Source organism: Vanellus vanellus, assembly GCF_965231255.1.
Source record: "Vanellus vanellus genome assembly, chromosome: Z".
In the NCBI taxonomy this organism is placed as follows: Eukaryota; Metazoa; Chordata; class Aves; order Charadriiformes; family Charadriidae; genus Vanellus; species Vanellus vanellus.
This window is the reverse complement of record NC_138908.1, coordinates 26,655,475-26,681,728: the sequence shown is the minus strand read 5'-3', so window position 1 is coordinate 26,681,728 and position 26,254 is coordinate 26,655,475. Positions and strand designations below refer to the sequence as shown.

The following is a 26,254-nucleotide window of genomic DNA, read 5'->3' as shown; positions in this document are numbered from 1 at the left end:
AATTCTGCTAAGACATAGAAGCACAGCAGCCTGCCTTCTTGTCCCTCACAAGCTAGGGACATACAGCTGGAGCATTGTCTTGCCAACATGAAGACTGGGCTGAAGATTCTTGTTAAATGCTGTATAAACAAGAGACGTAGTCTTAACTCAAAACACTAACAATAAAGAAAATAACAAAGACAAACAAAGGTCAATGTCCAAACAAACTGGAAAGGATGATCACTGGTAAGTGAACTCTTTTTAAAGGACAATTAAGTGAAGCTGCTCAGTTCACCTGGACAGTGCATGAAGACAGACTGAGAAAGCCACGTACCAGAGAGCAGAAATTACCCAGAGATGAAACAAACAGAATAACATCAGATAACAGCAGCCAAGGAGCCTTAAGTCCATCCCAGTTCTTTCCCACAGATCACACCTCCTTGCCAAGGTGCAACTCTAGCCCTCGAACTGTTCCCAGCTGCGGGAGCACTGTCACTGTCCTCTGGTCCACCCAACTAGCCTCAGCTACTCTGTGATATCTAGATCACAGAGTGCATTTTTATTTTTAACAACACAAAACTATCTCCAACACAACATGGTTTAATTCCTGATGTAATTCTTGTCTCAAGCATAGTTACTTGTTTGAAAAGTCCTAATTTACCAGGAAAAAGTCCATTGTTCAGCTACATTTTGAATAATGCTTTATAATCATACTAATTATCTCTGTTCCAAAAGACGTCTATGCACTAAGAAAAAAAAAAAAACAAACAACTCAAAAAGCCTATACAGTATGTTATTTATACAAATGGAAAAATTTCACAGAAATTCAGGAAAAACTTAGAGAACTTAAAGGCTAAATTCTGTGATCATTAGATGTGTAAACAATCAAATCTGAATTTAGGCCAGAAAAAAATGAATAAACAATAATTAATGTTTTAATGAGCATCTAAATGAAGGGATCAGAGACTAGGGCAAGATTTAGAGAAGAAAAAAAATTGTCACTTGTTATTATTTCTATCCTGGCAATTTCCATTTTGGCAGCCATTACAAAAAAAATGCTTCAGGGAGGTTTTTTACAAAGTCTATCCCTCGCTTACAGCCATTTGTAATGCAAAATTGCAGAAAAATATTTTACAAAGAAGGGAAAAATAAAAACAAAAATCAAACCATTGTGAAAATAGCATATCCCTTTAATTTCTAAAAGGTACACATTTTATATTACTATACCTTACAGTACAGTTTCGTACACTCATTGTATTGAGGTGTTTGGAACAGTCCTTGGAGAGACTAACCTATCCATAATTTTTTTAAAAAATAAATAATAAACCTCAATCTCTACGTTTTGTGATTGGTACGTTAGCAAAAATGGATACAACAGTGGAAATTCCAACTCTAACTTTTGTACTGCTTCTTAAAAGTAATCAGTTTTCACATTACTTCACCTTTCATAAAACTCATAGATATTCAGATTCATAGCTATATTAATATATCACCATTTAGATCAGGGCTAATTAGGACATATTTTGGCAAACCTTATTCAGCAAATATTTGACAGTATTGACTATTGAGGTACATATACTACGTAGGAAAGCAATGAATCAAAACAATGTTACAGGCAAAAATAAAAGTATATGTGCTATTGAAAATTCTTCAGAAATGCTTATTTTAAAATTTGACCTTAAGATTTTAAATACTTAAGCAAATTCTTAATAGTCTTCAATACTGCGACAAGATTTCTTTTTTTCAAAACAAGTTTTACTTAGAAAATGAAATCTGTCAAGCACAGAGATGAAGTATGCTTTGTTACACCAATTATACCAGAATAACCAAACACATTTTTTAGGAGAGAATGACACAAGAATCTCCTCATAGTAAGAGCTTAAAGCGTGTGCTTAAGACAACTGTTTAGCTACAGGAGGGAGAACAGAGGAAGTTAGTCTGACGAGTTTTCTGAAGAATACTTCTATATTATGCTCATTCTTAGAAATGTCATTCATGCAGACTGCGATTCACTGAGCTGCAGAAAATATCATAAAATATGATTTGTAAAAATGATTAATTGATACTGCAAATGGGATGACTTAAAGTTTAAGAGTTTCATCTATCTAAAGGGAAGAGCCTTAGTTTTCAAGTAATATTTGGAAAAGCAAGATATTACTAGAAAATCTAGGTTTTAGTTGTACTTCAATACTCTTGAATTCCAACTGCTAAATTTAAAAAAAAAAAAGTTATTTTGCCCTGGAAGTTTATACAGTATCAAAATAAAACAGATTTTTGTGGTTCAATGATGAATTGGGGGTTGAAGGTAACCTGAAATTTCTGAGCTACTATTGGTCTTATGTAAAATCAGAAATGTCCATTACAGTCAGCTCCAAGCTACAACAAATATTAGCAATTCTGCTGCTACTGTCAAACAAAGAGACCAGAAACAGGAAGGAAAACAGTCCAAATGGAGACCACTGAGCACAACTATGTTGTGCAGAATGTATTCTCCTTCTTGTTTGGTTGCCTCAGGGGAGTCAAATACAATTTTAAATTCCTGCCACAGTCTCTCAGGCCAGAAGACAACTAATGGATGAAAGGTTGTGCACACACATTTTATTTTTCCCCTGTGAAATGCTAAAGGATAGCACAAACTTTCTAAGCCAAATTCAGCTAGCCAATATTTAATTGATATGTCTGAAAGTAGAAATGGGACTACAGTTTGCAATACAGATTAGAGAAGCACTTTCTTTGAAGTCTAAATGATCAATTACATTTCTGTTCTATTAGCTAAAAGTTTTAAACATTGTTATAACCCAGAAATTTAATTTACACATTTATATGAGAACATATCTATATAAACTATATATATAACTACATATATCTATATAAAATATTTTTAGCAAATTGGGTTATATATCAGTAAACACAAGTATAGTCGTAATACACTATTAATAATCTGAATTTTTAACCAATCTATTTCATATTTTTAGTTTTTCTGCAGTTTTCAAAATGTAAGCATAACAAAACTTCTAGCCTATATCAAACACCCAAGGAAAGGAATTCTCTCAATATATCCTACATATTTCAAAATTTAAAGGTTCACTTTAAAAAAGATCAGAATCACTGCATACAGCTTTATAGAAAAAGAAACCACTGAAAACTATCAGCCAAAAGAAATATGTGGATTGTAAACAACAGAGCTATAAAATTCTGAAGGTAAGACCTTCTGCTTTAAGTACTTTTATTCACAGTAGGAAAGCACGTTCAAAATCTAAAAAGACTGCATAAATATTTGAATGCCAGCTGACAGACCTTGCTTAGTAACATTTTATATGCTGTTCAGCCTAACAAACATTGTTATGCCTTATTGATAGATAGCTGCCAAGATCATCATGGAAAAGCAACTTCTACAACACAGTGATATGTAGACTTTGCAAGTAAAATTTACCTGAAAAGACTCTAGTACAGAAATAAATATTTCAAGAGTGATTTTTACTCTAAATTATATAAATAGATATATTCTCAGTCACAGTAATCAAAACCATAAAAAATTAGACCCTAGGTCAATCAATGTATGATTTATAAACACGCTGAAAACATGTCTGAATGAATGAATTTTATAGTATATACCAAGTGTACAATTAATTAAGAACTATTAAATGCCTTTTTCTCCTGTTAGTACTGTGAAAATCAAATTTATCTCAGTATTGTTCCAATCCTGTATGCTTTTTTTTTCCTTTTTAAATAAACTCATGCTTGATTTCCGGGATTGAGGTAAACTGTGCAACTTCAGTAGCACTGAAATGGACTTTCTAGGATCTTAACATCACACATTTGCAGTACCACATAACTTAATACAGTTTAGCTAATAGTAATTCGTAGCAGAAAAGAATCAGAGAAGAGCAGAAGAATTAATAGATAATCCACTGTACACATCCATGCATTTGAAATTCAGTCTTATAAACTAACTCCTATTTGTTTAATAATAGGTGGATGACCAAAATTAGCCTTTGGGTTCTGTTCTACTCTGCTCTGGGCAGGGTCTGCAAGCAGCAAATGACTGCATCTTTCTTGAAAACAGGCTTTTTAGATGCTGCATCCAGCCTCAGGTTTAGGCACAAAGGGTTTCGCATGCCTAACTCCTGGTAAAGTCTCAAACTGGAACATAGTGTGGCTTCAACTAAAAAAATACTACTGTCTGATATGTTACTCCTGAAGCAAAAAAATTATAGTAACGCAGATTTAGAAACTTACCTACATGCAACTCTTATCTAGACTTAGGTTTCCCTAAATAGGAAGCACACATTCATTCAATACCTTTAGCATGCCTACACAAATGCAAAAATCTGTTATCACCCACCCAGAAAACACAGCATACTATGTTCAAAGTTCTCTTTGTTACATACACACTACATCATACATGTGTACATGAACATTTGCATACAATAAAAATATGAAATAAAACAAAGAAACAAAAGCATAAACTTTAAAATATACACAATGGAAAGGAAAATAGCTAAGATAAATAAAATGGAAACTATCAAAATATATCAGAAATCATTCACTAACCTTGGATAACAAGTGTAAGGTCTATTTTAACACACATTTTTTTGTGTGTGATGCCAGTCATATCATAGAATCATAGAATCATAGAATGGTTTAGGTTGGTTGGAAAGGACCTTGAAGATCATTGAGTTCCAACCCCACTGCCACAGGCAGGGACACCTCCCACTAGACCAGGTTGCCCAAGGCCACGTCCAGCCTGGCCTTGAACACCTCCAGGGATGGGGCTTCAACCTCTCTGGGCAACCTGTTCCAGTGCCTTACCACCCTACCACCATCATGTATGGCTTGTTCTTTTGCTGACCTCTATAGAACATTCATTTAAAAGTACATTAGTTCATTTCATATGAATGGAATTAAAGTATTGATCATTAATGACTTGTCATTTCTATTTGTGAAGACTTTTGTCCTAAAGGTGAACAAAAGAGAAATCTATTTATTTTACTAGCCACACAATTTAAACAGCTTTCCAATTAGGTTCATATTTCAATGTAGCTTGCTTTCTCTCTGACTATGGAAAACTTAAGAAAGAAGCTAGGAAAACACTACTGGCTTTACCGTTCCTCCAGAAGATAGTTCTCTCTTTAACAGGAGAACTTTTCATGTATTAGAGATCTATATGCATCACCAAAGACCTAGAAAAAGCCTTTACTAAAGACAAGCTGGCAGGTCTTGGTAAATCCAGCTAGCTGCAGGATCTCAAGAGGTAACATGATGTCTTTTCACAATGGAAACAGAAGTACTACTGTAAAGAACTAAATAGACCCAGCAAAGCAAAAGAGGCTCTTTCCCTGTGTAAAACTAAACAGTTAAATATACATGGGATTTTCATCAGAAAAAATGACTGATCATGGTGGCAATAACCACCTTTAAAAATGCTTTAAACTCACCAAGAAAAATATGAAAGCCTGAAATACAAAGTACTAAGGACTTGTAAACTAGTTTTATTTTAACTCTACTCCTTCAGAAACAGGGACAATTTATAAAAAAAAAAAAAACAAAAAAACAAAACAAACCTGCTTTTCCAGCAATCTTTTAGGTAATATAAAGATAGTATTAGCTGTCCTCTTTTGGTAAGATCAAAACTACTTAAGATTAGACATTGATAATGGTACTAAAATCCTAGTCCTGCTTTTTCCCTTCCCTTCCCTTCCCTTCCCTTCCCTTCCCTTCCCTTCCCTTCCCTTCCCTTCCCTTCCCTTCCCTTCCCTTCCCTTCCCTTCCCTTCCCTTCCCTTCCCTTCCCTTCCCTTCCCTTCCCTTCCCTTCCCTTCCCTTCCCTTCCCTTCCCTTCCCTTCCCTTCCCTTCCCTTCCCTTCCCTTCCCTTCCCTTCCCTTCCCTTCCCTTCCCTTCCCTTTTTAAAAAAAAAAAAGTAGGAAAGTGTTGGGGGGGGGGGGGGGGGGGTGGAGGAGGGGGGGGTGTCAAGAATATATAGGAAACAGCCTGTCTTTAGAAACAAAGTTTTCAATTGTGCTGCAACAGTAGCAGACTTCAGACCACAATCCGTGTTCACTGCTAACTGGCAATCCCAGCGCACAACTTTTGGCATTGGCTTTTAACTCTCCTACTACCATAGGTGCACAATCAGCTGTTAAATGTTGGCTGGATAAATTAGACTCTTATTAGATGAAATATGAGGGGGAGGAAAAGGAAAGACAAGACATAAGACAGAGTAGGAGGAGCTAATTGGTACTGGGGGAGACCGGGAAAGAAACCAATTTTTTCTCACTCTTTGCTGTAAGCAGTAACATCAATGATGAAGATGTCAACATGTCTTACATTCCTTACATTCCTGCTTGGCCAATACATTTTACAGAATCAGCAGATAATGGTCTGTCCAAAAACGTCATGACAAACCTTGAAAAATCAGGAGCTAGCACGGAAGATGGCTGCAGTGGTGAACCTCACTTAATTCTACCTCCAGTTTTCTTAACTGAACAATCAAAACACAAACTATCTCTAACAGCAAATGTTAGTATGACAATCACAGAACGGATGAGGTTGGCAGGGACCTCTGGAGGGTACCTGGTCCAACCTCCTGCTCAAGCAGGACCACCTGGAGTCCTAGTCTCCAAGGAGCCCACAGCCTCCCTGGTCAACCTGTGCCAGCGCTTGGTCACCCTCTCAGGGAAAGTGTGTTTCTTGATGTTAAGAGGGAACCTCCTGTGTTTCCATCTGTGCCCATTGCCTCTGGTCCTGTCACTGGGCACCACTGAAAAGAGCCTGGCTCTATCTTCTCTTCATCATCCCTTCAGGTATTTATATAGATTGATAAGACCCCCCTCTGAGCTTTCTCTTCTCCAGGCTGAACAGTCCCAGCCCTCTCAGCCTTTCCTCACAGGAGAGCTGCTCCAGTCCCTTCATCAAATTTCTGGCTCTTTGCAAGATTGTCTCCAGCATCACAGAATCACAGAATCACAGAATTTTCAGAGTTGGAAGGGACCTCTAGAGATCATCTAGTCCAACTCCCCTGCTAAAGCAGCATTGCCTAGAGCACATTCCAGGCGGGCCTTGAAAATCTCCAGAGAAGGGGACTCCACAGCCTCCCTGGGCAGCCTGTGCCAGTGCTCTGTCACCCTCACCGTAAAGAAGTGTTTCCGTGTATTTGAACGGAACTTCCTGTGTTCTAAAAGTATGTCCATCTGTTTCTTGTACCGGGGAGCCCAAAAATGGACAAAGTATTCCAGGTGTGGCATAATGCCAGAGAATGCTCTACCAGTTATAAGAATGGTTGCCAGTGAAAATTCCTGTCTTCTCTGTGTGTATCGGAACTGTGACACCTGGAAACGCTGTCCCTCCGAAGGTTAGCTGTACCAGCTGACTGAGCCCTAGCTCCTTTCAGGCACAGAGAGGTGGGTGAATATCATTTTCTTCCTCACTTCATGAGATTAAACACTAGATGCATGGACTGAATGAAGTCTCAGACCACTTCACCATGTTTCTTAAAATTAGTAGATCATGATCACAGGATAAGCAAAGAAGTCAATGAGACTCCAATCCATACATAAGTCACTGTTTAGCCTTCTTAATTTTTTTTCTTTGCATCATTCCCTTATTGTTCACTGCCTCTACCTTACAGGCATCACCATGATCACTACTTTCAGTTTAAGTTACTGCTTATTTTCTTCGTTACACATTTACTACCAATTCCAGAACTACATAGTAATTCATTCTGTCAACTCCAATTTCATCACCATCTTCCTCTTCAAGCTTACTACAACTTCCCAAAGCTACATTAATTTCTCATCTCCTTTATAAGTCAGTACTTATTGGTTATTCTTGAATTCTAAACACATAAAAATAACTACATTTAACCTCATAGAAAATGCAGCATATACCAACTTTCTTTGTTTTTTCACAAAAGGAAAAGGGGGGATCATTGACTTAACCTGATCAGGATTGAAGGCAACTAGCATTTAGCAAATGACACATTTCCTGTTTATATGATGGCATCGTCCCACCAGTAACATGGGTCTTATGCTCACCTACACATAAAAAAGCACCAAAAAAATTGTGAAATTATTTTAATTTTGAGCTTGTAACCATGCAGCAAGGAATAGCCTAAAGCAAATTTAGAACACGGCTATGCTCCTTTTAAATGGTTTTTATAATGGATATACTGACAGACTCTAAACAATATAGTCAGTGCAGTAAATCATTAAGACAGCTCTCACTTCTCTCTTTTTTTCTGAGTATTGTGTCTACTCTGACTGTATGGTGAATTATAGGTTGTAACCTCAGAATGCAACAGTAATTGCAATAAGGACATCTTTTCTGAGTGTAAATAGGTTGGGGTATTTATTTTTCTGCACTACTTCAAATTATAACACTACAAATATTTTATCTGTACAGAAATGATATATACACAAAATCTTCCAGTTTTCATGATGCACTAATGATTCAGATTTATAACACACTGTCATTTCCATGCCTTCAGGGAACATTGCACTTTCTTAATTTCTGTAAGGAATGTCATACAGAAAATAGTCAAGCCACATTTGTGTCATGTCTGCCATTTTTAATTATTAGCAATCAAGCCTTTGGTTTAACCAGTGCATACCTATCTTCCAAAAATTTTTTTTTATGCCACAACTCATAAAATTGTTTAGGCTGATGCTTGTCCCTAGCACTAAATTAATAACTAATCACTGGAGATATTTATAATCTCAAGTTTTTTACATGAGAATTGTCAGACTTAATCACCCTTCTCATATTTTCATTATTTACAGAGCTTCATTTATCATACATTTCAGAAGTGTGACAACTGTGGACTATTTTTGCCACTTTTCAAGTAGGTAAAGAAAGATAAAAGGGTGGCAAATCATGACAATACCTTGAAAGTTTTACTCTTTCTGATACATCCATTTCCAGCAGAAGATTATTCCTAAAAAAACGTTTATTTTAATACCACTCATAGACAGAAGTAGAATTACCAGGCTAAAACCTCAATAAATGGACAGCTACACTTTACAGAAAATGCATTCTGATTTTTATCATTGGTTAAACTTTGCAGACAGTATGAGAGTGATCTGTTCCAATCAAATGTTTATAGAAAATAATTTCTTTGATAAATATGCCAAAGAAACTGTTCTCATAAGCCTTTATAAAGTGGGTTCAGGGCTTCTAACTAAAAGCTGAAAGGACTACTAACTCTGATAAGGATAGTGATTTCGGAGATAAATGCTGAGACGTGTGTTGAACCACACCTCGAATTTTTTTCAAACCACTTGCAGACTGCAATGAAAATTAACATAACATTTAAACTGGTGTTATACAGAATGGCACAAATGTGTGACCACTGCTAGATTCCTTGGGAAGTTCATCTTGCATTCCTGGGCATCTAACATGTCATTCTCACACAGTACTGCGCAATAAGAGCAAAAATTAAATTATGTAAGATATTAAGTCACTGAAATAAGCTATGAGTGACAACTCCCTAGTCTACCAATTGAAACATTGAAGCATAAATGCTACCTCAAGGTTGTGATGAAATATTACAGACTATCTGTTTTGCTAATCATAGTAAGCAGAATCACGCACCTTCACATTTTAATTTGTTAGGGAAAAAACCTACCCCCTGGTACCTTGTTCTCAGCTGTGAAATGAAAACCACTGTACCAGTTGCAAATGCCCAGAAGCTGGCAGGATGGGCTGCACTGTGGTCTCAGTGCAGAGAGGTTGGGGCTGTCCCATGCTGAAAACAGCTGTCTCCAACAGACCCAGGGCACACCTGAGCCCCTCAGCCAAGATGACAGCACTTCTGGGAAAGCGTATTTAAGAAACAGCAAAAATCATGTAAGAGAAGATGAGGTTTGTGACCACCTGAGGAACCTGAAGATACGAAGTCTATACAACCTTACGAGATGCATCCCAGAGTCCTGAAGGAACTGGACGATGGAGTTGCCAAGACACTCTCCATGATATTTCAAAAGGCATAGCAATCAGGTGAAGTCCCCAGGGACTGGAAAAAGAGAAACAGAGCACTCATTTTTAAAAAGGGTAGAAAGGAGGACCCTGGGAAATACCGACCTGTCAGCCTCACACCTGTGCCTGGCAAAATCAGGGAACAGATTCTCCTACAAGTTATGCTGAGGCACAGGGAGGACAGGCAGGGGATTCAAGACAGCCACCATGGATTCACCAAGGGCAAGCCCTGCCTGACCAACCTCATGGCCATCTATGAGGGAATGACTACATCAGCAGGCAATGGAAGAGCTATGGATGTCATCTATCCAGACTTCTGTAAGGTCCTTGACACAGGCCCCACAACATCCATCTCTCTAAACTGGAGAGATATGGATTTGATGGATAGACTGCTCAGTGGAGGAGGAACTGGTTGGACAGTTGCATCCAAAGGGTAGTGGTCAACAGCCCAATGTCCAGATGGAGATCAGTGATGAGAAGTGTCCCTTGGGGTCTGCACTGGGACTAGTACCGTTCCATATCTTCATCAATGACAAAGACAGTGGGATCGAGTGCAAGTTTGCATATGACACCAGGCTGAGGGGTGTGGTTGACATGCCTTAGGGGTGGCATGCCATCCAGAGAGTCCTAGACAAGCTTGAGAAGTGGGCCCATGTGAACCTAATAATGGTCAACAGGGCCAAATGCAAGGTCCTGCACACGGGTTGAGGCAAACCCAATCAATACAAGCTGGGAAATGAACGGATTGAGAGCAGCCCTGCCAAGAAGGACCTGGTGGTACTGCTGGATGAATAGCTGGACAGGAGCTGGTAATGTGCACTCACAGCCCAGAAAGTCAACAGTAACCTGGGCTGCATCAAAAGAAGCATGGCCAACATGGTCGAGGGAGGTGATTCTGTCCCTCTCTCTCATGAGACCCCACCTACAGTACTGTGTCCAACTCTGGAGTCAGGAGTTGGAAAGACATGGACCTGTTGGAGCTGGTCCAGAGGAGGGCCACAAAGATGATCTGAGGGTTGTATTACCTCTCCTACGAGGACAGGCTGAGAGAGTTGGGGTTGTCCAGTCTGGAGAAGAGAAGGCTCCGGGGAGACCGTATAGCAGCCTTTCAGTATTTAAAGGTAGCTTATAAGAAAGATGGGAACAGACTTTTTAGCAGGGACTGTTGTGATAAGACAAGGGGTACCAGCTTCAAACTAAAGGATTTAGACTAGATATAAGGAAGAAATTTTCTATGATGAGGGTAGTGAAACACTGGAACAGGTTGCCCAGAGAGGTGGTAGATGCCCCGTCCCTGGAAACATTTAAGCTCAGCCTGGACAGGGGCTCTGAGCAACCTGATCTAGTTGAAGATGTTCCTGCTCACTGCAGGGGAGGTTGGACTAGATGATCTTTAAAGGTCCCTTCCAACCCAAACTATTCTACGATTCTATGAAAAACAAGCCAAAAATCCACCACACACAGAGAGGAGGAGGGAAAAGAAAGGGCATTAGAAACAGCAGTAGAAATACTAAGGTCAGGGAAGGAGGGGGTGTAGGTGCTCCATTGAACTGGAGTAGATAGCTACACTACAGCCCATGGAGAGCTCACACCAGAGCAGAGCGAACATGTGAGAAAGAAGGAGCAGCAGAGAGGCATTCCGTGTACTGAGTGCAACACCCCTCTCCCCATCCCCCTCTATTGCTTAGGGCAGTAGAGGAGTCAGGAGTGAAGGCATGAAGTTAAGCCTGGGAAAGAGGCGGGAAAGAGGCAGGAAAGGTGGTGTCTTAATGTTTGCTTTTTTGTTTCTCACTACCTAAATTTATTTTAACTAGTAATAAATTAGACCTAATTTTCCCCAAGTCAAATCTGCTTTGCCCTCAGCACTAACTCTTAAGTGATCTCCCCGTCTTTACCTCAACATTTTTCATTCCAATTTTTACTTCTCATTTTTTTATCCCTCTGGTCCTGCTGAGAAGGGAATGAGTGGCTAGGTGGGTGTTTGGCTGTTAGACAAGGCTAGCCTCTGACAAGAATAAAACTGGAGTTATTTACAGAAGCATATAAATAGTAGAGATAGCTAACAGACACAATAGTGTCTGGATAATGAGAAGTAAGAACAAATTTAAAAACACCTCCCCCACCCCGGCTTTTTCCTGGGCTCATCTTCACTTCCAACTTTTACCTCTTCCCCCCAAATGGTGCAGGGCAACGGGGAATGGGGGTTACGGTCAGTTCGTAACGGTTTGTCACTGTTGCTCCTTCCTACTCACACTCTTCCCCTGCACCTGCATGGATTCCTCCTATGGGAGATGGTTTTCATGATCCTATCTAATGTGGGTCCTTCCCACAGGCTGCAGTTCTTCACAAACTTCTCCAATGTGGGTCCTTTCCACAGGGCAAAGCTGTTTAGCAATGGACTGCTCCAGCATGGGTCCATCACAGGGGCACAGTTCTGCCAGAACACACACACCTACATGGGGTCCTCTCTATGCACCACAGTTCCTGCCAGGAGCCTGCTCCAGGATGGGCTCTCCACAGGGTGACAGCTTCCTTCAGGGCACATCTACCTGCTCCAGCATGGGGTCCTCCATGGGCTATGTGGTGGATACCTGCTCCATTGTAGACCTCCATGGGCTGCAGAGAGACAACCTGCATCACCATGATCTTCACCACAGGCTGCAGAGGAATCTCTGCACCAGTGCCTGCAGCACCTCCTCCTTTTTCACTGACTTTGGTGTTTGTTTCTCTCACATATTCTCACTTCTCTCTTCTGACTGCTGTTGCACATTGTTTTTTACCCTTCTTAAACATGTTATCACACCACTGATTACCTCAGCTTTGGCCAGTGGCAAGTTCATTTTTAGAGCCATCTGGAACTAGCTCTGTCCAACATAGGAGCACCTTCTGGCATCTTCTCACAGAAGCCATCCCTGCAGCCCCCTCCTCCTAAAACCTTGCCACATAAACCAAGTACAAGAGCCCATGCTGGAGCAGAGGAAAAGTGTGAGGATGGAGCTGCAGAGACAAAGTCTTATGAACTGACTGCAACTCCTGTTCCCCACTGCCCTGTGATGCTTCAAGGGGAGGAGGTAGACGAGTTGAGAACAAAGGACTGAAGTTGAGCCTGGGAAGAAGGGGAGGGTGAGGGAAGGTGGTTTATTTTTGCCTTTTTTTTCCTCACTATCCTACCCTACTTTTAATTGGCAATAAATTAATCTGGCCCAAGTCAAGTCTGTTTTGCCCGTGACAGTAATTGCTAAGCGATCTCTCTGTCTTTACTCAACCCCTGAGCTTTTCCATTTTATTTTCTCCTCCTGTCCTGTGTGGGCAGCCACCTGACTCTAGACAACCCACCATTCAAAAAGGTTTATTTTTTCGTGTATTTTTCGTAATCACTAAAAAAAAAAAGACCCAGAATTTAAAGCATGCCAATATTCTTTCTTTGTCCAACATCTATTCTTCACTTTGAAATGTAAAAAAATCTGACAGTCAGCCTCAAATTATTGTAAAAAACCTATCTGCAGGGTGAAGCAAATTTTCTTACAAATTTAATTATAAAGTATGACATTCAAAAGAATAAGTAATTTTAAAAGTAAAATTAATTTGTGTTACATTATATAACTTTTTATAGAGCTCAAGTTTTTCATGTAGTTGACTAAACACCTGATAAATATGCAGAGAACTCAGAGGAGATCATCTTTCAGATAACACTGAAAAGACAAAATTAAATTAGAATTAAGAAATGCTAGTATTCACCTAGAATGATTCATGACAAATATCATGTAAAAGTACAGTTACTTTTCTGGAAGGCTCTACTATATCCCCAAGTCCAGATTATACAAAATGACAGGAATAAGTATCAGTGCTCCCGAAGCGCATTTCCACTTCAGTTAGATCAAAGGTGATGAATACTAAGATTAGCATTTGTAGTCACCACAGATAAAATGATCATTTTTGCCTGTGCAAAAATACAGGCAATCTGAAAGCTTTATACATTTTTATTTTAGAAGTAACTTTACCAAAATAATTTCCACATCAAATATGCAGATTTATACTTTCAGGAAGAGAAGATTAATTTTATTATTTTTCTTGAAAACAATTCTAGCATTCACTAATTCTGCATTTTACTAAAAATTTACTGTAAGAACCGAGTTACTGTTTTGATGCTCATGTCTGCTAATGAAATGTTGAGGCAGCTCTGGGACTAAACAGTGAGCTAACCGCCTGCTGAGACCATCTTCAGGATTGTCTCTTCAACCCACAACACATCCAGATCATAGCAGATGCTCATAAGGCTGATTACATGGGTTCACATGAATTCATGGCAGGCAGTCAATACTAATATTTTAAACACTTCTCTAGCATATAGAAGACCACGTTAACAATTTACTCTGCTAAGCAGTAACAATACAGAAACCCCCATATGCTCTACGCCAACAGGAATGATACCCAATCCTGAAAAAATAATGCTGCATTAGTGACCTAGCAGAACAAAGCAGATGGAGCCTCTTCAAAGGAGAAAATGCTCTTTTCTCACGACTGTGCTGCTGCACAAACATTTAGATTTTCAGGCTTATGCTCTGGCTTCCAACCATTTACCGTGTTTTCTCTGATTTACAAAAAAAAATGTTAGATTAACTGCTGCTTGCTCCTTGATCATTTATGGATATAATACCCAGCAGATGCTCCTCAAACTATCAGAAAAATCACACACCCCTGAAAATGTTGCCAGTACCTCATACTACATTTTTCTGAATCCCTCATGAGATTTATTTCTAGATGTCACCATTTTTATTGTATCAATTGAAATTCAAAAGAACAAATACAGTGACCACTAAGATAACTTCAAGGTGATAAGGTTATCTACATTAAGCCTCAGAGCACATTATTCACGTCACCATGTACAGAGAACTCACTTTTACTCCTTTCCAATAGTAAAGACCTGAGATAATCTACTCATGATGCACACTAAAAGGATTTGCAAGTTTGGTTTTGTTCACATTTGAAAGAAGTAGCAGGATTGTTTCTATAACGTATTTAACCAACATGATAAATAGTATATGAAGCTTTTGAGGGAGCTGTATCACTTACAGAGGAAATCATTATGTTAGATTACTTCAATAGGTCTTATTTTGATCTTGATTAACTCTTAACTTTTAAAGACTTTTTACAAGTCATTACAAGAACTTACTTTTCTTTCATTTTAAAACTAATGTCAAGAGTATCTCAACTGAACATACTGAACATATTTTTTGCCTTAGGTAAAAAGAAATTATTTTTTGCTGCCCTACATAAGCCTTTTAGATGCATGCTTTCAAAAACAGAAATAGCTTTAATCAAAACAGAGGAACAATAGTTCTTGTTAATTCTTGTACATGCAAATGAATCACAGCACCAAAAAGCTTAGCAAGTGCCTGCCATGCAGAGATCTTGCATTCTGTTTCAGTTCCTTTCAGTTACTTAGCAAGAAATGTAATGGTCACAGCATTACATGTAACACTGTGTCACAAGAAAGCGAGCTCTATAAATGTTCTGGGCCCATAGCTTTGCTTATGGAAAGAATTTTTATGGATTTCTGGAAACAGTAAAGAAATCTAAAATAAAGTTTTAAAACCAGTGATTTACTTCTGCTATAAAACCTAGCAATAGTCAACTACATTTAAGAGATAATTCACAGATACATCTTTAAGCTATACCAGCATTTTTGAGAACTTTCTAGTTTTCTTTCACCCTTGATTTTGCACAAAGGAATGGAGGGAAACAGTTTTCCAAGGCTTTAAATAAAAGAAAAAAAAAAAAAAACAAACAAACAACCTTCAGCCATTCTAGACAGAACAAAGAAGTGTCTTGTTAAGTTTGAAAAATGTCTGAAATACAAGTAGTTGGATCCCATAAGTAAGCAGGCTTGATAATGGGGGCTGGGGGGGTGAGGTGATGGAAATGATCTCTATTTTAACACCCAGAGTCAGGTAAGACATTAGACTGCTACTATGTCATATGTGTTGGAAACAATGATAAACAAAAGGTTCACTCAAAGGTATCAGATGAAGAACCTCCTCTGACACCCCCTCTGACTAGGAGCCATCAAATGGCATCGAATAAAAAACAAAACAAAACAAAACAAAACAAAACAAAATAAAGTTCATCTTGCCTTAAATCGTTAATAAACTAATTTAGTTAGTTTAAACTAACTTGGGTTTTTACCCAAGGTAAGCACCTGAACAGTCCTGTGAACTTCTGAAGGATCACTTATATTCTCAAAGTGAATATGCTCATAATACTCTACTTAACTGGTGTCTACTTTGATTAAAGTCCAGTGGTTGTATCACATTCCTGTTATATAATTTTCAGCAATTTGTAATTCAGCATTTAGGAGTAGGGGAAATTACTTTATTCAGTTAAGACTTGTATTTGGAGCTTCAGTTCACTTGTAAAACTAGAAAACCACTCGAATTGCCAAACTACTGCCTATTAATAAGATTTAACAAAGGCACTATTTTCTAAATTTTCTCTTTGTTGGCTTTTAGCTAGAAGCTAATTTAAACAACTGAACTTAAATTTGTAGTCAAGATCTAGTTATTAGTCGCATCTTGAAAAGCTGCTGACAGGTATGATCAGAAATAAACACAAAATAGAAAGAACTACAGAGACAAAAATCCACGACCTAGAAGCTTACATACAACAGAACATTATCTGTCATTGCTGGAAAGGATTTCCTTTTCTTTTTAAGCTTCCTAACTCTTAACTATGTTCAATATGAAGTTTTAGAGTCATAGGCATATAATGAAAATATGTATTTCTTATTCTAGTAATTCTGGTAAAGTGATTTCAAGAACAGTGTGACATCAGTTTGGATCACACTTAGCAAATGGTCCTACTCAAAATCTTCATGCAGAAAGGTATAGCATTTCCAAGTACTTTAATTAAAACCTGAAAAGTGCCTGTCTTTTACATTTACAATTTCCTTCTTAGTATTTTTTCTGACTTATTCTAAAATCTCTCACTACAGTAGCCTTATTCTGCATAAGAAAATAAGGCCCTAGAGACAAAAAGACCTGAGGCAACTAAATGCTTTCAAAACTGGTGAAATTCCATTAAGGGTCGGACCTAAACCTACAAAACCGAAAAACAGTCTTAAAGGCTAAAAGGAGTTATAGCACTTCCTATTCAACACATTTCAATTTTAGGACAGGTGCACTCTTCACTGGTGTCCTGATTTGAGGTAAAACAGAACCAATTTTGTTCACTAACTTCACTTCTTAGCTGGGCCTCTTCTAACTACTGCATATTGTGCAGACAGTGTTCACTTTCTCAGAGTGATAAGACCCATGTTGAAAGCTGATGCCCAGACATGGTATGCAGAGAGGCTCCTGCTTATACTTACTGCTATAACCCCCAAGGCCAACCAACTTTGTTATTTGCCCCGTTGGAGGGTCGGAAGCAGAAAAGCGCAGTGGGGTCCCACCTGCAGGGAGGAGCGGACAGGACAGGTGACCCAAAACTCACCAACAGGGTATTCCATCCCATCTGCCTCATGCTCAGTATAAAAGCTGAGGGATCAAATAGTCAGCCTCTTTCTTCAATGGCCGACATCCAAGGAGGACTCTTGACTGTTTGCCTCCCTTTAATCCCCATCTGTGCATTCCTGAATCCAGATCCGGAATCCAGTTCCTATCCATCACTGAGTCCAGCCTGGGACATTCCCAGTAACTGCCAGTGATGTGGTTGTCATCCTGGGAGCTAGATAAGATTTTGTATCTATTGCATATATTTCATCATTTATCAATGATCTGGATGAGGGGATCAAATGCACCCTCAGTAAGTTTGCAGGTGACACTAAGCTAGGCGGGTGTGTTGATCTGCTTGAGGGTAGGATGGCTCTGCAGAGGGATCTGGACAGGCTGGACCGATCGGTCAAGGCCAATGGTATGAGGTTCAACAAGGCCAAGTGCTGGGTCCTGCACTTGGGTCACAACAACCCCATGCAGTGCTACAGGATTGGGGCAGAGTGGCTCAAAAGCCGCTCAGCAGAAAAGGACCTGGGGGTGTCGGTGGATCATCCTAGCTTGTATCAGGAATAGTGTGGTGAGCAGGACTAGGGAAGTGATCATCCCCCTCTACTCGGCACTGGTGAGGACCCACCTTGAGTACTGAGTTCAGTTTTGGGCCCCTCACTACAAGAAGGACATTGAGGTGTTGGAGCGTGTCCAGAGAAGGGCTACAAAGCTGGTGAGAGGTCTGGAGGACAAATCTTACGATGAACGACTGAGGGATCTGGGGTTGTTTAGCCTGGAGAAGAGGAGGCTGAGGGCAGACCTTATCACTCTCTACAACTACCTGAAAGGAGGTTGTAGAGAGGTGGGGGCTGACCTCTTCTCGCTGGTGACAAGTGATAGGACGAGAGGAAATGGGTTCAAGTTATGTCAGGGGAGGTTTAGATTGGATATTAGGAAACATTTTTTCAATGAAAAGGTTATTAAACATTGGAATAGGGTGCCCAGGGAGGTGGTCGATTCACCATCCCTGGAGGTGTTTAAAAAAAGTGTAGATGGGGTACTTAGGGACATGGTTTAGAAGTGTTTTTTGTCAGGGTAGGTTAATGGTTGGACTTGATTTTAAAGGTCCCTTTCAACCTCAGCAATTCTATGATTCTATGATTCTACGATTCTACCTTCACCAAAGTCAAAGCTCATTTACACTTTAGCACATTCTTAAAGACTTCAGAAAACCTTGAGAGTATGTAAGAAAAGAACTCTAACCACGGGGAAGAAGCGCAATTGCTAAAACACATCATTCCGGTTTATATGAAACTGTTTTAGAACCCTCTCTGTTAAAAGTGTCTCTTTCCTTTTGTTTAAAGCACCAGTTATAATAAACCAATCTGTTAAAGGTTATTCAAATTGTTCTTTCCTGTGCACCTTGAGGTAGTGGCTTTGGCCAATTTTCTCATTTTAAAAGGAAGGTTCTGCTTTTAAAATTCTCAATATATTTCATTTTTCATCTGATCTGTAATATAACCATACATTATCTGTGAGCATTTACTTAACAATAAAATAGATTACTTGATCACAAGGACAGAATACAGCAGGCTAGAAGGTATTCCATTCAAAAGGAAACACCTAAGGTAATACCCCAGTTACTCTCATTCAGTCTCATTCTGGAGAGTCTCTTTGCCAAAAAATGAAGGACTTGTTGCTTTCTAAGAAAACCCATGAATTCTACTACTTAACACACAAGCAGTTTATCTTACTTTATGTAGTAAAAAAATATGCTTCATTGTTTGTATGCATATAAATCTGCTTAAATCCTGGCTACCTACTGCAGGAGTCATAATTGCAATCGTACATTTCAATCAGACACAGTAAAGAGCACATTCTCGTGAAATCTATAGGAAATAAGTAAGCGCTACCATCCAGTTATAATTAAACTTTTCTCCAGTACAGAAATATACAAACACTCCATAAAATATATCTAGAAGATTTACCCAAACCAAGCAAGAACGAAGACTCAGAAAACACTGCTTGCTTTTATTGATGTCCTCCAACACCCAAGCCATGAGGAATTATTCTCAACTGATACAAGTAGTTATATTTGCTTTATACTTGTTTTAGATGCTCTAATAAGGTTACCTGTCATTAATGATCCAGTTCAGACACAGATTGAGGGAATTAAGGTTTTTGCATCTCTTTACTATTTCCATCACGGTTTCATTGTCCAGTTCTGTGATATGACGTAGATCCAAGCTGGAAAGATTTCTTAGCTATAGAGATAAATATGATAAAAATAAATAGTCTGAAATTTGTTCACATACATAACTGTTATAAAAGCTGTTACACTTTCTGGAATCATATATGTGCAAGCTAGTCAAGAAAGATGGGATTACTGTATTTTTTACAAAAAGGAAACATATCAGAGATATTAATAGTATCTAACTTTAGCAAATTTGGAATTCAGGCACTCAGTTACTCCATGAAATAAAGACATTGTCACTCATGGTCCAATAAATCTACAATAGGGGCCTACACCTTCCACTTTTTAACTATATGGAGTGTAAGATACCAAGGTAGCGTACCAACTCAGTTAATTATAAGAAAAATAGGGCGTGGAAGGAAGGGGAGACAGCATATTTGTGCTTAGATTCAAAGGCATGTGATTAAAGAATCCAGTCAGTTTACTTAGTTTTGAACTAAGTAAATATTATGAACTCCCTGGAAAATACAGTATTTATACTGTAGTCCCCCTTGCACAGCCATCAATAATATCTTGCATATTCAAAACAATAAAAGTTGGAATCGTAGAACAATATGATTAAGATTTATGCAATGATTAATCTGATTTATTACTATCGTTAATCATTATAGTGTCCTTCAAAAGCAAATAAAACCCTCTTACTACTTTTATGAGCTATATATTCGAAGAAGAAATTTTTACAGATTTCTGTAGTATCCTTAAACAACAGATCAGTTTGGTCGTAATAACCTCCAAGTGCTGTTTGCTTTTTAAGCTGTCTGAAATAATCTGTTATACTCTGGAAAAATAATTACATTAGGTAATACTGACATTTTAATTAAAGTTACCTTTCCTGTAAGAGAGAAAAAATAATCCTATTCAGTGATTTAAGTCACTAAGGATTTGATTAAGTAAAGGCATACAACTGAGATCATAGAATCGGTCCACTTCAGTAGTTAATTATTAAGTCAATGTATTTAAGGGGGGGGGGGGGGGGAAAGAAGGAAAAAAAGATAAAAAGAAAAGGAAAAAAAAAGGACATCAAACGGAGATAGTATTCTACAGGAACTGATGTTCTAGTGTTTTGTTCGAGAAGTTTTTAACTTTCTTCAAACTAAAGCTGAAGATAAACCACATACTGCTTCCAAAAATTCTGCGGAACAAGCATAAATTAAGGAACCTGACCTCTGAGAAACAACTGCAGGGTATGTCTATAGGAAGTAGGACAATAATGTTCCTATTATTAGGATACTACCACAGATGTACTGTGGAGGTGCCTGCTGTAATCCCATTCAACTTCTGATAATCTTATTTGCCTATTAGGGAGAAAAGCACATAATGATTGATATCGTGTTGGTAAAATGGACAGATTTTACAAGCTCTGTCTCTCTGTATTTCATACATATTGCTCTAGCAGGAAGTTTAAAAGACTTACCTTCTGTGCATCCAAAAAAACCTCAGAACGAATTCCTCATTTTTTCTCCATAAATTACTTGGAGAAGGGAAAGCTTAGGGCAACTTGAATTTTCCTTACCTTCATACAGCTATTCCTATTAGACACTTCAGCCTTTATACTATGTTGGCAATAACATGGCCAATGCCTATGACATAGGAAATAAACCTACTAGACAATTCAACAATGCCTATGTTCCATAACAGTAAAAAAAATATTTACTGGGACACCTCAAAGACAAATAGAAAATATTCCCATTAAAAAACCAGAATTCTTAACTAAAATATCCTTTCTTTCACGACAACATCTTATTATGAGCAGGTGACAACACTGGTGAGTCTTTTGTCATTATAATTACTTACAGAGTAAAAACCAATAACTTATACTAAAGATAATTCAATGCATGGAGACCAGTGCTTCTTTATGAACTGTCTAACTAACATGCCTTCAAATTAGGTAAGAGGTAACAGTAGAGTATCTACCTCATTGAGGCAATGATGAATGCAGCAGAAAGAATTTGCGATTTCCCAGGAAAAAGACATTTGCATTGCATGGGCGGACTCAAAAACTAAACTGAATTCCTGCTACTACTATTCATCAAATTAATAGGGTTTCCAAGGTAGATTCTATCCTTTACCATTACAGGAGAAAGATCATTCCCTCATTGTTTCTTTCCTTCATACTAATAATGGTCTACGATTACGTTCAATATAGAGTAACTCAACCATCACTTGCCTGTTTTACTATCAATCACATTCATTCATTTTAAACAGCCTACCTGACACCTGACCTACTTAGTTATGTAATTCTTTTTATCAGGCACAACGTACTTGATCCAGAAAACCTTATTGTCTTAAGTTTGAAGAGACTGCTTCAGACTGATACAAACTCCTCAAGTATAATTTGATCTATAGAACCTCACTATTACCATTTCAGATGAGTGAATGACTTTCAAGAGCTGTAGAACAGGATAGACATTCCTTTAAGTACTGCGCTTTCTGACATGACTTTGTATCAATCTGAACATGACAATTGAAAAGAATACCCTTTTGCCTATTTAAATCAGAGGTATCAACATCTTGTTACTGGTCAAAGAATTGTTTTAAATGCATATGTAACCATTTCATTAAAAAATGGGATGGATACTTTAATGACAAAAGTCCTATTTTATATTTTACCTGAAAAATTGGTTTTAAGGGGTTAATGCTACAATGCTGAATTCTTTATTTATCACTAGCATTATAAAAAAAAGGGCAAGAAAAATTCCATAAGTTTTATATTCTACCTCTAACTCTCACATTTAAAAGCAGTACAGTATAAAAAAAAATTAAATTCTCTGAAGCAGACAATTGGACAGTTAGAATGGTCGAATCTTTGGTGCAGGCACAAATCTCAAGATTAAAATAGCATACACATAATTAGCATTTATCCGCAGAAAAAGGATATTCTGTTACTTAAATATTTGATCTTAGGGCACCAGGATGAATAAAGTTTTTCCTTTTTCTTTTTTTTCTATCAAAAACAATTTTCTTCATGCAGCAAAACCATTTTATTGAGCAATTTCAGGGCCATTCCTCTACAGATATTCACAATTTTCTTCAACTCTTAATTTTATAGCTCTACAAAGAACACTCAGCATGAGCAGAATTCAAACTTCACACTCAGCTTCAACAGACAAAATATTTTAACTGAAAAAGGAATATTTAATGTGACAATAAAACAGACAATGCAAATAGTAGACAGAAGGCTTAAAGTATAAAACAGAAAATAAAAGAATTAAGAGAAAGCAAGAACAGCTAAACTAATTTTGTGTGCTACATAGATACAGAACTTTGCTGAAAATACTGAATATTGACTCAGTGTTAAAATTCTATGAGATAGTATACTAATAGCATTGAAATTTCAGAGGGAGTCTGATTAGATGAATGAGATTAGAAGGGAACAGGATGTTGGTCCCTTCCTCTCAGTCCTACTAACAGACAAAATTGAGAGCCAAGTATGTAAAGGTTTTATGAAAAGATTGTCTGTTAAATTGTTACTGAAAGGATATTATTCCACTGTGAATTACAGATGCAAAAGAACCACTTAGATCACAAAATTGTTTTGGACAAAGGAAGTTTGAAAAATAGAGCTTCACTTCCTTTAAAAAAATATTACAATTAAAAACTTAAATACTACTATTTTTAAGAAATTACCTCCTAGTTTTGGATCTCAAATATTTTAAATTATGATAAAATAATTTTTGTGCAATATTTTTGTTGGCTGGTTTAAATGAAATTTTATGGAGGTTGAGATATTTAAAGACTCAGAGATTATCATACTATTTATGTGCCTGAATGTTCTGGTGTTTTTAAGACTTCTATCTTGATTGCTACAACTTGTAATATTAAAACATGTGCAATGCTAATCAAGAAGCCAGAGCATTTGAAAACTATCATAACAAAAAAAAAAAAAAAAAAAAAAAGAGAGAGAAAATATGCCTGATTTGAGACTGTTCAAGCTTAGGATAAATTTCATACACTTCAGATGATAAAAAATTACTATTGCCACTGGCATCACAGGTAATTTTTTAGTGTGGGTGTATCAATTCCTGTGAATATTTATTCTGTTACTGTAGAGGACTACTAATGAGTTTGGAATTCTTCTCCCCGCCCCCCACCTCTGCATGCTTCCACAATTCCTGTAGAGATATGCCTCCTTAAAAATCTTATAATAGAATCATAGAATGATTTAGGTTGGAAAAGATGTTTAAGATCAAGTCCAACCATAAACCTAACACTGCTAACTCTACCACTAAACGATTCATATAAGATCAACCCTCTGCAGAAGTAAAACCAAATTATTTCTGAAGGAAAGTGCTTACAAGGATTTAATGAGGTTTAAATTCACATCTTTTGCTAATTAAGCTTAATTTTCTTGATACTCTCTGTGTATATGTGTCTTTAGGGAATAAATTGCTCTCTGATTTAAGCTCCCCAAAGCAAATGTACAATCACAGGAAATAAAAAAATAGCAATGTGAAAAAAATGTAAATAATATTCTTTTTATTATTATGTCAATAGAATCTGTAAACTACTTTTTACAAAGTCACATACATTAATTTTTACTGAAGAGCTAAAGTAACTGAACTATATTATTGAGATATACTGTGTTCCTGAAACGGTAACCATACATGGTTTAAAGAATTGGAAAATGATTGAATAGTTACAGAGGAGACTATTTTCCCATAGACTGATTTAATGTTCTGCACATTCTCAACTTTTAATTTCAATTCTTGAAGTTAAATATTGCAGAGCACTGAGCTCCCATTGCTTAAATAAGAAATACACATTCAAAATCTGCATTATGAGCACAGAGATTTAATTTGCATCTCTTCAAAAAACAAAACAGAAAAAGTTTGTTTTGAAGAGTGTAGGTATTTGTAAAAAACACACCCGAGAAGAAAAAGGAGTTGAAAATATAGGTTAATTAAGGAAACAAATTTATTCAATAGATTCCTTTGTTTTGTAATGTACCACAGCAAAACACAATAGGAAAGTGAATGACATTTGTATTCAAGCTGCTACTCCTTCCAAGATGACTGATAATAATAATTTGGGTTTTGATTTATTGCATGCATACTTTTACAAGTAATGCTACAAAAAAAAATAATATTGCCCTCCTTTCTAACTGTAGAGGAGCTACTTGCAAACACATATAAACTGCACATATAGTACCTGTGTTACAAGACTTATTTCCAGTTTATAAAGTCTAAAAGTTGCTGTTGAATTACATTATCGCTAACTCATAGCTTACCCTCTTTGTGTGTTGTTTACCTCTAATGAACATATTTTTTAAAGTTTCAAGGACCCACAGAACACTGAAAACTCTTTCAACCATGCAGTCTTCTCTGCAAAGCCTTTCTTACTTCATTGCAACTTGAAAGAAACTGCAGTTGAGTACAACTATCAAATTCTCAAAAATAATGAAAAGAGTATCTTAGGGGAGACACAGTTAACTTAATTCAACGAAATGGTCAGCTTTAATTTGACAAGATGTAAAAAGGTTCTCTTACACAGGCTATAGCACCACATCACCACATCAAGCCAATCCTCATGAAGAATCTCCCAGAATCACTATGTTCAGAAATCCTTACTTAATGACTTTTTCCTATGATTGGAAGATTAATATTTAAAAGGACATCTTATTAAATGCAAACATTCAAATAAATCATATGCCATCTCATGAAATATAGTTCATTATATAAATTGATTAAAAAAATGTTTTCTCTAGACCTAGCCAAAGAAGAACAATCATGTCCTTAGTTAAGAGGCATGATGATTTTAAGATTAGAAGGTATGCTGAAATATTACCACAAAAAGAGCATAAAGAGAGCATTTCATGTCAAAACAAATTGGTTACTAAAGAAAGGGACCGTACAGTACCTCAGTTTAGAAAAGGCTCTTGCAAAATCAATCTTGTCATGTGTCGATTATCATTATATATCTGTCAAGCTGATAATGTCTGCACTGAATGAGTCCTAAATATTTGCTCTATAAATCTGAATTTTGATTGACTTCATCCTGGCCACCAACTCAGACACAGGTATGACCAAGTTAGATTGGACATGACTCTCGGGTAACAATTAGGACACAAAGAAAGAATAAAGATTACATTTTTCCCAAAACAGTTCTTAGATAAACTGACTTCATGTATTGGTGGTTAGTAGAATAAGTTAGAACTTTTCTCTGTCAAGACCTTGTCCAAGGAGTCACACATATTTAGATGAAAATATCTGTAATAAACTTTACCAGACATAGCCTGTCAGAAGTACATGGTGTAGAAGCACGGAGAGAGTTATACTGCTACAAAGCAATTACTCTTGCACATATATCAGAACTCAGAGGAAGAAGCCAAGGAAGTGGCTTGGAAATAAAACTATGTCTAGATGTCGAGATTCGCTAATACCAGCTGTTAAAATTCCAGAAGTGCAACAATTAAACTGCTGAGAGACAACTAGCACAAGAGAGGAAGAGAATACCACCACTTCCAGGGACAAAGACATAAAATTAAAAAATCACTACTTCACTAGTTAGCATATAGAGTTTATTATTCACAGTTAGTTAATGAATAAAAATTACCCATCTGGTTATTCTGTCT

General features: G+C 37.3%; 1 protein-coding gene across 1 annotated transcript in view; it reads right to left on the bottom strand.

The window, feature by feature from the left end:
- Nucleotides 1-26,254, bottom strand: part of FBXL17 (F-box and leucine rich repeat protein 17) — a gene marked incomplete at its 5' end in the record, with an annotated part of 312,610 nt that overhangs the window by 182,779 nt on the left and 103,577 nt on the right. The window contains one exon of the mRNA XM_082497169.1: nucleotides 19,563-19,693. Within this exon, the coding sequence (XP_082353295.1) occupies nucleotides 19,563-19,693 (131 nt within the window). The remainder of the gene's footprint in view (nucleotides 1-19,562; nucleotides 19,694-26,254) is intronic.